The 14284-nt window shown below is 36.0% G+C and overlaps 1 protein-coding gene across 1 annotated transcript in view; it reads left to right on the top strand.

Annotated features, from left to right (window-relative positions):
• The window catches only part of LOC103605548 (septin-7-like), a 92969-nt gene that overhangs the window by 1216 nt on the left and 77469 nt on the right, over positions 1–14284 (top strand). The window contains exon 2 of the mRNA XM_008590163.1: positions 10013–10018. Within this exon, the coding sequence (XP_008588385.1) occupies positions 10013–10018 (6 nt within the window). The remainder of the gene's footprint in view (positions 1–10012; positions 10019–14284) is intronic.

Here is a 14284-nt window from a genome sequence, read left to right as displayed (position 1 = left end):
GGCTGCAGCCCCAGCAGCCCCAGCAGCCCTCCCCTCCTCTCGGGGCTGCCTTTCCCCGGGCACAGCCCAGAAGGCCGGTGGATGGAGGATCGGGAGCGGGGAGCGGGGTTTGGGCTTAATTTTTAGGGAAAGGGGGAGGAGAACGTCCGGGAAGGGCGCCCTCCGCAGGAGGTGGAAAGGGTGGGAAGGGTCCCTCGGAAAGGGAGGGAGTGGGGATACGGACTGGGGAAGTTTAAGGAAATTAATTTTTGAAAATATTTCAGTATTCTCAGATATTCTCTTAAGAAGTCTTTTCATTTCCTTTCCTCCCCCACATTTTGGAAAAAGAACAGGCCATTTCATTCACATTTTCCACTCCCGAGTTCCATTTCGTACTGTGTATATAGTGTGAAAGAAGCAACTGAAATTTTTCTAACACATTTCCATTTGCTAAGTTACTTTTTGAGAGTACACGGTTTCACATCTCGGTTTTTATAGTTGTAGGAAAGAATTTGTGATCTCCAGGTGTTTGCTTAGTTACTGAAATAACTTATTACTTAAATTCTTGCGAGTTAATTGTTATATATAGTTCAACTTGAAGAATTATTTTTTGCTTTTGTTATTTCGATGAAATGGAAGAATATCTTCCTGAGTGCTCTTGAGAACCTAAATGAACAGATAATCTAGATTCACAAGCATTTCACTTGTTTTACATATTTACGTACATGCAGGTGATGAGTGTATAGTCAGTTTTAACTGCTAAAGTTTATGGGCAAGTTGGGGAGGAAGCTCTTTAGGCTGTAAGTGTACAGGTCGGGATGAAATTTATGGAATACTGATACACTGAAGTGTGGATATAAACAATTACTAAGTCAGTTACTGCTGCCTGGATTCCTTATTCCTCCTAACAGCTAGGGATAGGGAGATGGGAAGGGAGCAGGAAACAATCTTTCATCCCACCAGCTGTTCAGTGGGTGGGACTAGAGGAGATAGGAGTTGAGAGGGACTGTGAAAAAGTGTGGAAGTTACAGAGATGATTTGCACGGTAGCATGTGTCATTCTGTGATGGGACAACATGATGAAGCCAGGTCCAGTTAATGTGAGTACAGTTATTAAGAATATCACTTGTGCTTTTAAGGCTTACTGAATTGAAGTTCATACCTGATTAACAATTTATTATGTGTTTATGTTATGTTGATTTTAACTTACAGAAAGGATATATTTTTCTAGTTTAGTTTAACAATTCTTATTTGATGTTGAGGTAAGGTTATTTGATACAGTTCAGAAATTTTTTATATAATTGGTTGTTTGGATTTGCACATTTTTCCATAGAAAGAGTCTTAAATAAGTCCATACCATGATAGTCTGAGATAAGTTAGGACTCCTGACAGACCTTAGAGCAATTTAGAAGGTTATGCTATAACAGCAACAAAGCCTGGGGACGAAGGTGGAAGGAGGAAGAGTTAGATATGTAGCTTCTAAGGTCTCAGTAATGGGGAATGATCAGATGAGGGGACCAATCAGAATGATAGTGGTAGAGCAGCTTGGTTTCAGACTTACTAAAATTTGATGGTACACATATTCACTGTAGAGTATTCTGGGAACTGCCAATAGAGTATTGTTACCTAAGTAAATTGCCAGCTGAGAACCATGCTTCATATTTTGACTTAATAAGCTATCTTCAGTTTTTGATTAGAAATTGAAATTTTTTATTTTAACTTTAATGGTTCACATAGTTTACTAAGTTGTGAGACAAAAATTTTTGTATATTTCTTTTTCTGTACTAAGTTTGGACTGTAAATGATGTGAGGTTCATTGTACAATGGAAAGTGATGTAAAAAAATTGTGTTTTTAAGGAGTAGAATTTTTAGGTAGCTTAATTATGGGTTTGGTTTGCTGGATGAGAGCATACTGTTAAATGTAGATTCTTGGACTCTCCACCAGTATTTTTGCAGACTGCAGGTTGCAGCCCATTAGTGGGTCTTGCAATCAATTTTGTGAATTTCTACTAATACTTGAAAAAAAAAATAGCAGGACATTGCACTTAGCATAGATATTTTTGAGGTGTGTTAAATTTTGTTTTACAAGTAATGTGTATTGGGTTGGATGTAATATTTTTTTTTAAACTAGGGATTGTGGCCAAAAGTGCGCTATGGTTTTTAAACTTTAGTGAGAAATTGGTAATGGGTCACAAAAATGATTACATCATGTAATGTTGAATATAATAATTTTATCCTAATTTGAGCATCACTTATTGCACACATGTAGTGATATTGAACACTGATGTACAATCAATTATGTTTCAATAAAAAAAAATAAAGTTCATGGTAGGAGTTGGAGGTCTTTGAGGAATATGTTTATAAAGGCTGTTAAATCCATGTGGCTTTTCTTATTTTGGAATCATTTATTCTGTGCTCTTGTACCTAGTGTGGTTAGACAGATCTGGGGGCCTACTCTTGCTTGAGAGGAGGTTATCCTCCAAAGCCAGGTAGAAATCAGGGTGGGTCTTAATAAAGAATAGCATTCAATGACTGGTCTAGGCCTTGAGGAAAAATGCTTTTTTCTTTGTTTTTGTTTTCTCTTATCTTCTTGCATCATCAGAGATCTGGAGACTAAGTTATGAGCATGGGTCTGGGGAAAAGGGTTCAAAGTGGCAGCTTGGCTTGCTCTCAGTGTTGAAGGCCTTAGGCCAAACACACAAAAAGTTTTTGTGATTCATACTTGGTGCAGTTCAGCTTTCTGGAGGTAAAGATTACACATAGGGGTTTGAGTTCAAAATCTTAATGATAATGGAAGCATATATTATAATGATTAAGGACTTAGGCTTTGATGCCAGATATAGATTTATTTTCTGGCCTTGCTACTTACTAGATGTATCAGTCAGAATAGGTTAGGTTAGTACTTCTCAGACTGATGAAGGAAGGTCTTTCTTTTGTTTATTTCTAATCCACCGTGATTAAGGACTTAGGCTTTGATGCCAGATATAGATTTATTTTCTGGCCTTGCTACTTACTAAATGTATCAGTCAGAATAGGTTAGGTTAGTACTTCTCAGACTGATGAAGGAAGGTCTTTCTTTTGTTTATTTCTAATCCACCGTGGACGGATATCATTATCAGATATAATAAAAGTACTACAGATATTTTAAAAAATGAAGATGGAATAAGAAAGATAAAATAAATGCCCTAACTTTTTATTATTAGATCCAATAGACAACATTATTTTGCTGTAACAATTTCCTTTTTGTACTCTCAATTTCTATACTTCTCTGACATAAACTGATAGACAGTTCACAGACTGGCTCACTTGTACAGACCAAACTTTGAATAGCTCTGGGTCAGACTATGCTGCACTAACAAACAGCCCAAAAAATCTCAGTGGGAGTAGCTAAAGATGAGTTCCTATTTGTTCTGCCATGCTTAAGTTTAGCCACTTTATTTTAGGTCAGCGTTTCTTAACTTCAAAAGTACTGTACTTTGAAGGCTGAGGATAACAAGGCTGAGGATAGTAAATAAGTATCCCCTCTGATTGGGGGTATAGCCTGAAGCTGCTCCTGCTTACACTATTTTGAAGTTTTAAAAATCTTAAGTAATCATGAGACATTGGCATTTTATTCTATATTCGTTTACATTCTCCTTCCCCACTAATCTGGAAGTAAAAATTGATTCTCCTGAGGATGTAGCATGTTAATTTTGTTGTTTAGTTTAGCTCGAGGTCACAACTGAGTACTTGTGATAGCTTCATTTGAGGTGAGTTTCCAGGTCAGAGTTTTTCAGTCTTGGCACTATTGACATTTGAGGTTTTACAATTCTTTGTTGTGGGGGGGGCTGTCTTGTACACCGTAGGATGTTTGCCAGCATTCCTGGTCTCTGCCTACCGAGATGTCAGTAGCACATGATAATCCAGTCGTGATAATGAAAAAATATCAGCAGACATTGCCCAATGTCACGTGGGGGGTTGGGGGCTTGAATCATCCCTAGTTGAAAACCACTGCACTAGGTGATGTTATCACGGGCCGTTGAAGGATTGTAGGAGATGGCGAAGAAGGAAGAAGTCTTCCTTAACCGTCTTACTCCGTAGTTCTTCCTCCTGTAACTCCTGTCACTTAATATTTTTAGTACTTGTGTTAACCAAACTTGGGAATCAGAATCACCTAGGTAGGAGTTTTTTTGTTTGTTTGTTTGATAAGTTTGTCATTAATTAATGTATTTTTGCAAAACGTAATCATTAATTACCAGACACACAACATTATGCAATGTCAGTATTTTCTGCAGTATAATTGATGACCCCATATGTGAAAGGTCAACCATGGCCTTGAGTTAAAAATGCAGATTAACTGGTTCCCACTACAGACCAACTGATACACAATCTGTAGGAGAGGGGCTCAGGATTCTGCATTTCCAAATGTTTCCCAAATTAAGAAACTTCAGTGAGGTATAGCTTTCATACAGTAAAATGCACAGTTGTTGTTGTTTTTTTTTTTAAAGATTACTGGTAAGGGTATCTTAACCCTTGACTTGGTGTTGTCAGCACCATGCTCTCCCAAGTGAGCTAACTGGCCATCCCTATATAGGGATCCAAACCCATGGCCTTGGTGTTATCAGCACCACAGTCTCCTAAGTGAACCACGGGCTGGCACCAAAATGCACAGTTTTTAAGTGTTTATTTCAATGAATGTTGACATATTCTATATATACACACATACATCTTGTAGCCTTTATTCCAGTCAAGATACAGAACACTTTCACAACCCCAGGGTTTCTTGTGCCCTGTTGCAGTTATCTCCCTACTGCTCTAGGTAACCATTGATCTCATTTCTAATAGCCATAGATTAGTTTTTTTTTTTTTAAACAGCTTTATTGAGATATAATATATACACAGTTGACTCATTTAAAGTGTTTTTTTCTGGGTAGCTTTTAAAGTGTCCCCCCCCTCCAATTTCTTTATTATGTGAGATTTCAGATTTGCAGAAAACTTAAAAGAATAATTTTTAAAAATCACCTTGATCGGTTTAAAAGGATACAGATTCTAGTAGTGTTCCAGAATTTGATAAACAGTAGGCCTGGGATGGGGCCCTGAAAATCTTTGGCTCTGACTGACTGTTTTTTTGGGAAAATCAAAACCATTTTTTCCCAGTTTTACTGTTCTTTATAAGTGTAATTGAAATATCCCTGCAGGGGCTGGCCCGGTGGCGCACTGGATAGTGCGCTGCTTGGGAAGCGCGGCGGCGCTCCCGCCCGAGGGTTCAGATCCCACATACAGACCGGTTCCCGCTCACTGGCTGAGCGAGGCGCGGGAGCAACACCGAGGGTTGCGATCCCGTTGCCGGTCCCGGTCCGGTACGGGGGCGACACTGAGAGTTGCGATCCGTTGCCGGACATGGAAAAAGACAAAAAAAAAAAAAAGAAATATCCCTGCAGTAGCAATTTGAAAGTTTTGTAAACTTTGTTCATTGATTTAACAAATATTTGACTCCAACAAATACCATATACTATGAAACAGTCCCAATCAAGAAAGCTGTGGCCTATCCCATGGATCTTATAGTGTTTATGTTTTTATTTCTGAAATTGCTTTTTAAAAAATTTCCTTGGGAGTTTATTTTTGAATAGGTATATAATCAGATGGTTCAAAATTCAAAAGATTCAAAAGATATGTAGTGAAATCTCTTTCCTGTTCCTATCCCCAAGTCACCCAGTTTTCTACTTCTCAGGGCAGCCTCTGTTAACAGTTTCTTGTGTGTTCTTCCAAAGGTATTTTTTGCATATGGAAGGAAGACACATGTATCCTTTCCGCCCTCACCTTTGGTAGCTTACCTTGTTTTTTTTTTCTAATTAGTATGTCTTGTATTATTCCATATCAGCACATACAGAGCATTCTTCTTTTTTATAGCTGCATGAATCCATTATATGGCATCTTAGTTCATTTGTGGTGCTATAAAAAAAAACACCTGAGACTGGGTAATTTGTAAAGAAGAGAAATGTATTTCTCACTCTTTTGGAGGCTGGGAAGTCCAAGATCAAGGCACTGGCAGTGGCAGGTTCAGCGTCTGATGAGGGCCAAATCTCTGCTTCCAAGATGGCACCTTAAATGCTACTTCCTCTGGAGGGAACAACTGCTGTGTCCTCAAGTGGCGGAAATGGCAAAAGGGATGAACAACTTCCTTGCATCTCTTTTATAAGGCCATTAATCTCATTAATACTAAAATTTTAATGAGTTTTGTGGAGACACATTTAGACCAGAGCATATTTACAGACTATAATTTGTTTAATGGGTCCCCCTCTGATAAACATTTATTTCCAATATTTTGCTATTACAAACCCTGATATGATGAGTAACTTGGGACATTGATCATTTCACATGTGTTAGGATCTCAGTGCTTTTGAATGCTTTGAAGCAAGGAACTATCAGTTGAAGTGGTAGTATTGATGTTGTCATTACATCAGTAATGTATTAATGTTATATTACTGTAACATTGATGTTAATATTGGTAATATTGATGTTAAGTCATTAGTTTAGGACTTCAGCATTCAAGTTCATTAATTTAACAGATATCTTTTACCTTGCTGTGTGCTGGGCACTGGGGAAACTGATTTGAATGTTGTAACAGTAGAGATAGATGCATTGTGGTTAAGAGCTTTGGTTCTGGAGTCAAACCTGTATTCAGATCCCAGCTCTTAAAGCTTAACTGAACCTTGAACAAATAACAGAATTTTTGTTTTCTTCTACATAAAGTGGGAATCATAAGATTATTGGAGAATTAAATTAGATCATACACGGCAAAGATCCCAGCTCTTAAAGCTTAACTGAACCTTGAACAAATAACAGAATTTTTGTTTTCTTCTCCATAAAGTGAGAATCATAAGATTATTGGAGAATTAAATTAGATCATACACGGCAGATCCTTAGCATGATGCCTGCCATATAATAAGCACTCAGATGTTAGCTTTAAAAAAGTCAGAGTGTGTTGCAATTGACAGTTTACTTTTCTGCCTCCACTGAGTCTTAAAGTCAAGGACTGTGTTTTGTTCACTTTTGTATCTCCAGATCTGGCATGTACTTAGTAAATAATTTATGATATGATTTAAAGTTATGTAGAACATACAGCGAGAGTACAGAGCTGGATACCTTTTCCAAACTGGAGACGGTGAATCTTTAAAGGTGGGTAGGAGTGTCTAGGTAGAGGAGGAGGAGGAAGGATATTTAGACTAGGCTGAGAAATCATGTTAGTGACAGATTATGAGGCTAGGGAGGTCAGCAGTCCTGGCATACTGTGCTAAGGATTTTTTCTAATCTTTATTGAAGGGTTTTAAAAGAAGAGTGGTAACAGTGAGAATTTTGATAATTCTCACTGGAGGGTTGGACAGGCCCCAAGGTGGGGCCAGTGAATTAAGGTAGAGGTTAATGCAACAGTCCTAGGACTAAAAGATGGACAGAACTAGGGCAATTAGCAAATGGCAGTAAGGGAAATGTTATGAGGTATTAGGGAAGATGTCAATGATGAGTAATGAATCCAGAATATGTGAGCTTTATGGCATGAGTGAATGGGTAATGTGTAGGTACCATTTCTTGAAATGGGTCATTTAAAACTTGAAATTGAGAGGTCTGGGGGACATTAAGTGGGCATGTCTTATAGAGTCTCAATAATAGGAGAGACGTCTAGGATAGAAAATAAACATTTTAATATTATTGTAAATATATTAACTTGTGCTTTGAATTTTTATGTTTAGGAAGTCAATTTGTGACCAGTGTTGAAGGAAATTGGAATAAAGTGATATGTGTGAAACTTCCATGTCCTTCAAAGTCAGACTGAGGTCACCTGTTTCTTGGGTAGTACTAAAATGTTTACTTATTTTAAATTTCTGCTGGTACATTTCCTAGTGCGTTTGTTTCAAACTAAGGGTTATGTTAGTGTTTCTTTGAACGAATGACATTTTGTATCCTTATATATATTCAAATTGTCCATTCAGATTGTAATCAAAGAGTTTTTCTTTTTGAGGAAGATTTTGGTATGTATTGTGTATCAGTTTTAGGTAATACTGTAAATATTTTGAGTGTGTTCATTATATGTGTAAGAGGAGGCAAAATCCTCATAGTAATTTTATGTTAGTGCTTTCTATTTATAATATTGTTAAAAAAAATAACCAGGAGGGCTGGCTGGTTTGCTCAGTTGGTTAGAGCGCTGCCTTGTAACACCAAGGTCAAGGGTTCGGTAAGAGGAGGCAAAATCCTCATAGTAATTTTATGTTAGTGCTTTCTATTTATAATATTGTTTAAAAAAATAACCAGGAGGGCTGGCTGGTTTGCTCAGTTGGTTAGAGCGCTGCCTTGTAACACCAAGGTCAAGGGTTCGGATCTCCCCACAGGCCAGCCACCCAAACAAACAAAAATAACCAGGATATTACATCATTTGTTACATGTAGCATTCTGGGATGTGGTTTGATCTGTACATGGAAAAATTTTCCATTAATGAATATACTTTCAAATATCAACATTTTAAACCGTTTTTAATAATAAAGTAATTTAATCAATATACTTACTTCCTTTTATGTTTAATTTAAACAAACTAACCATGAAGGAAAAAACTATTAAATTATTTCAATTATTGTGAGCTAATTTGTGTTTTTTCTTAATTACATATATTTTTTTCACGATCATAATTAGGGGTATACTAGTGGTTAGTGGCTCTAAACCCTGGTAGGACATTGGAAATGTTTCCAATGCTTAACACAGTTGGAGGCTCAATTATTCACTAAGTGAGAGGTGGGGTGCAGAAATTTGCACTTTGAGTGTTCTAAGTAATTCTGATGAACAGCCAGAGTTGTGAACCTCCAGTGTATATATATTGTGAAGCAAAATATATAAAAGTACTTCGTAAACTCTTAATTTTTATACAAAAAGCAAGGTATTATTCACTTAATATGTTAATCTATATGCAGATTATTTTAAATATTTATATGGCATTCCAATATTGTTATAATTTGCCTAGCCATTTTATTATTTTGGGAAATTTCATGGTTTCAATATTTTAGAATTATAAATAGTATTTTAAAGGGTATCTTTAAACAAACCTCTTCCCCCTTCCTGTTGTTTTCCTGGGATGTTTTGTTAGTACCATAAACTTGCTTTAACTTACATTTCTTATATTGTTTTAATTTACATTTCTTATATTACTCTAGGGAGATGTTTGCTGTGTATAAACTGATTAGCTTACCTGCTTTCGGTATAATATACTGGACATTTTAAAATCACCGTCAGTAATATTTGGTTTTGTGCTATGGTGTATAGTGTGGGGTTATTAAATAATGCAGTATGACTTCCTTTTTTAAAAACAAAACAAAACTGTAGATAGCTTTTGACATTTTTCTGCTTTTCATGGAGTTTCAAGAACCTGCCTTCTGTTCTTGAAGTTTGTAGTTACCCAGCTGGCTGTTACAAGTCTTTGTGTTTTGGTTGCTCAGTTTTTTATTTCTTGGTTTATTTCTGTATTGGGGGTCTGCTCTCTGTTAAGCATTGAGCTAGATTTACATTTCTGGTTTCCAGGTGTATTCTATATAATTGATGTGCTAGGTGTAAGGAAAATAAATTTAAGTAGGAATGATTCTTATTCTGTCCATGTATAAAATAATGTACAAATGGAAAGAACTACCAACATGAAAATAAGTAGGTCATTGTATAATTTGCAAAGACTGTACATGTTCGGAGGACAGCTTGTAGTCTGATAACTTACCCATTGCCAGGAAGGGTGAATCAAGTAGTTAACATTTCTCTAGTTTAAGTGTGGAGAAATAAGAACTTGGCACAAATGGTTGAAATTAGTGATAGTATGAGAAACAGTCAGTCCCGTCTAGTTTTGTATTAGAATGTAAAGGTTGGTCTGATACAGAACAATTAGGAGTTACTTTAGGGAGATGATTAATTCAACTGTGAGCCAACAAGATAACTGGAATGACTTAGCTGGCAAGTAGACCCACCAAAAATACTACGTTTGTGTTAGAGCATGGTGCTGTGCTTTTAGAAAGATGATTACGTTGACATAGCTCCTTCTTTTGAAAGTTTGGGATAATTTTAGATTTTCTGAGAAATTGCAGGACCCTATCTTTTTGAAAGTTAAATATTTGGTCAACATGGAGGAAATGTAGAAATTTGCATATAGCACAAACATGCATACATAGCACGGTATATGAAATAAATTCACCATGAACATTAGAACTGGCTAGGGCTAAGGGAAATATCCAGGGAATAGGGAGTTTATGCTTGATGGAAACATCTTTTATTTGAATCTGTGTTGGAAGTTTTTGGGTAGAGCTGGGAGGTTCTATTGCTTTTTAATTGAAAGATGGGTATTCTAAGTATAGTTTGTCCCTAGTGGATTCCATTTAACAAATGAGAAGCTAGCCAAGATGAACAAAGGATCTTCTTTCCCATAGAGTAGTTTCCTCATTGGTCTTATTGTTTCCATTCTCTTCCCACTTCATTTAATAAATCTTCATGAGATTATACCTAAAGCACTATTTTTATAAAATAATTTACCTGTTGTCAACCTTTAAATATCTTTCTATTATTTATATTATTGGCTTCTAGGGTTCTTGTTAAAAATACTATTTCGTGGGCCCTACCAGCGATATTTTTATTTCCTACTTCTAGTTTGAACCTGGTATCTGCATTTTTTTTTTTTTTCCCTTGCTGGTATCTGTCTTCACCAAAAGCTTCCCAGATGCTTCTGATTACAGCCTGGTTTGAGAATCACTCATCTGCAAGACAGAAGTTGGGAGGCCTTACTTAGTAGTAGCTATCATCTATTGCACAACTGCTATAACAGCTGTCATTTATTGGATTTTTTATATGTAAAGTACCAAATCCTTTATATTAATTATTTCATATATAACTTACAAATAACCTGATAAAGATGTTACCTCAAACTAAGGCTCAGAATCATTCTATAACTTACCCACCAAAGCACAGCTCTAAGTTACAGCAGATACTGGAATTCAGATTTTTAGCTATACTTATACTGCCTTAGGATTGTCTTATATTCTTTAATTAAAAACTTTTAGGCAGTCATGTTAGGGCCTTTTTGATTTGGCCTTTCCTCCTACTCAGATTGAATTATGTCTAGAATTCTTGCCTCTGCTTATGATGTTCTTACTTATCTTGAAGTCCCATCAAGGACCAGCTCAAAACAACCCATTCGGGGAAACTTTTCCCAACATATTTGAGTCCTTGATGATACTTCCTTTACCTTGAACTCCTATAAGACTACTCTTTTAAGCAGGTAACAGCATAGATGCACTGTTAATTTTTTGTGTATTATCGGTTACTTATGTTTAATATTATAAACATTACTGGTAGGGTAGTATTGCAGTATTGTGATGGTGGCATGCTTTTTTGAATTCCCACTGATATCTAGCTTCATTGTCTATAGTACTGATCTTGGATAGAGTGTTGTTTTTATAATGAGAAGGTGAAGACCTTTGCTATGGAAAAAATTAGAATTTGCAGTTTGGAGGTAACAGATTAATTCAATTGCTGTAATAGCTCAACCAGGCAGGCTTTTCAAATCTTTGGTTATAGAGTAAATTTATAAATATACAGAAACATTTATAGTTTATTAATCATTTCAATACTAATATAATTTGGTTTGCTATGCCATTTTTTAAAATACCTTCCTAGGAACAGCATTAGTCTGCCAGGACTGCCATAACAATACCGTAGGTCGGGTGGCTTAAACAATGGGCATTTATTTTTCGCTGTTCTGGAGACGGGAAGTCCAAGATCAAGGTATCAACAAGATTCATTCTTGGTTTCTTCCTCTCTTATATGGATATCAGTCCTATTGGATTAAGGCCCTCCTATTATGACCTCGTTAACCTTAATTACGTCCTTCAAGACCTTATCTCCAAATATGGTCACACTGGGGGTTAGGGCTTCTCAACATATGAATTTTGATGGGACACAATTCAGTTCATACCAGGGATCAAATTTCTATTTTCCTATATGGCGTTGTAATACAGGGAAGCTATAGAAAATTTTGAAAGAACAGGTAACAATGTTTTATTTTCATTTATATTTACTTATTTTTATTAGGCAGGCAGTGCTGGGATTATTACCAGTCAAACATTTTATGAGCCATGGAATTGGATATTTTGACGAGAAATGATTTTGATGTCTTTAAGAAGCTAGTTTGAGATATATTAGCTACTGGAAATAACTTGGATTATTTTACAAAATTGCCATGTTGTGTTCAGAAAGCTACAGTAAAATACAGAGTTCATATATGTCGTGTGAGGGCACAGGGTACACTAGTGTTTGATTAAAATGGAATAAAGTTATTCCTTTTAAAATTTTGAGTATGTTCTTGATACTTTATTTTAATATGCTGTTTTCTTCTGATATTTTCATGAGAGTTCAGGATTGGAGATGTATTAAGTCATTTCATCTAATCGTGCAAACAGTGCTCTATTTCCCCCTACAGTCAAGTGGCTGCCTAACTCTGAACTGTCCAATATGGTAGTCATGAGCATATATGGCTCTTGAGCTCTTGAACTGTGACTAATCTGAATTGAAATGTGTTGTAAGGGTAAAATGCAGAGAATTTTGAAGAAATTTAGTATGAAAAAATAATATAGAATATCTCATTAATTTTGTATTGATTGCATGTTGAAATAATACTTTGGATATATTGAGTTAAAGAAAATATATTTTTACAGTTAGTTTAACCTGTTTCTTTTTGCTTTTTAATGTGGCTACTAGAAAATCTAAAATTACGTGTGTGGCTTGCTTTGTATTTCTGATGGACAGAGCTGACCTATCTCTATATTAGAAACTCACTACCTTCTGAGGAAGCATATTTCGTCTTTAAGTTGCTCTCGCCGTTTGTTACTTTTTTCCTCCTACTTTTGTATGGAGCTGAATGTTTAAAGGTTCTCATTTATCACTTGAGACCAAAAAGATAAATCAAGTCTCTCTTTTTAATATTATTTAATAGTTGGAAGACAGAACTCTCAGGTCTCTCTGAGTCTCTGGTAGATAAATATTGTAACCTTTTCTATTTCTTTTAACAATGTTTATATAGCAGGAGGCTATATGGTCATTACTCCCGTCTTGAACTTTCTTCATTCTATACATATTCCTGCTGACACTAGGAACTGAATGTCTTGTGATCTTAGAATTGCAGATCAGAATAGGTCTATCTTCTTCTCTTTCTACATGCTATGTAAGTCTGTTAATGAGACCTAAAGTTAAATTACCTTTTAGGGAAACTTAATTTTCTTATTGATTTATGAAGCATACTGTCAACTAACACATCTCCACCTTTTCCTCTTGTTTGCTCCTTTTTTTTACCTTGCTTATTCAAAACTTTTTTAAAATTAGAAGAACTTGTTCATTGAGTAGGCGAAATGTGTCCCACCTCCCCTCTTGTTATTTCTGCAGTCCATCCGATTGTTGCAGTTCTGATATTCATAAAATTTTCTTTCTGATTCCAGTTGGGGGGGCATCACACGTGACTTGGATCCACATATTTCCCATGTTGACTTTTATTTGGATTCTGAGTGTGCCACATGAAGTATTTGTTACCTTTCTCAGCTTTTATCATTTGCAGGTTTGACAAGTGTACTTTCTGTGTTTTCATAAAATCACTGAATAATGTTATCTGGGCTTTATTGAGGAGATAAGATCTTTGGAGCATTGTGGTGTATATTTCTCTTGAAGTTGACATAGAACTAACTGGCTATTAATCTTGTTTTATTAGTATTCCAGCCTTTATTTCTTTACCTTGCCTATATTCACTTTATAATTGAGATCTTGTCAGAATTATCTCCTACAATTTATTCTTTTGTAGCCTCTGATCTTGTCAGAAAGGGAAACTAAAGAACATCCGACTTATCTGTTAAAAAAGTAAACCCATACTGACTTATGGTGCACATGACTTCATTTTTTTTCTACGTGATTTTTTTTTTAAATATGGAAATGCTTCAAGTTGCTTAATAATAACTTGGAAAATGGGGAATAGTAGAAAACTGAATTACTCCTAAGCTCGGTTAGCAAAATACAATTGATGTTAAAATTTGGGGGTATTTCCCTTCAGACTTTTTCTTTGTAAACTTTTTTAAAAGCTGTAATGATGGTGGCACACAATTTTTTTTTTCTTGGGTAAATACTTGGGCTAAGTCATATGGTAGGTGTATGTTTAACTTTTTTTTTTTTTTTGCCTTTTGTCTTTTTCCGTGTCCGGCAACGGATTGCAACCCTCAGTGTTGCCCCCGTACCGGACCGGGGACCGGCAACGGGACCGCAACCCTCGGTGC

Source organism: Galeopterus variegatus, unplaced genomic scaffold, assembly GCF_000696425.1.
Source record: "Galeopterus variegatus unplaced genomic scaffold, G_variegatus-3.0.2 Scaffold5890, whole genome shotgun sequence".
Lineage (NCBI taxonomy): Eukaryota > Metazoa > Chordata > Mammalia > Dermoptera > Cynocephalidae > Galeopterus > Galeopterus variegatus.
The sequence above is the reverse complement of the archived record's forward strand: the minus strand, read 5'-3'. Positions and strand labels throughout refer to the sequence as shown.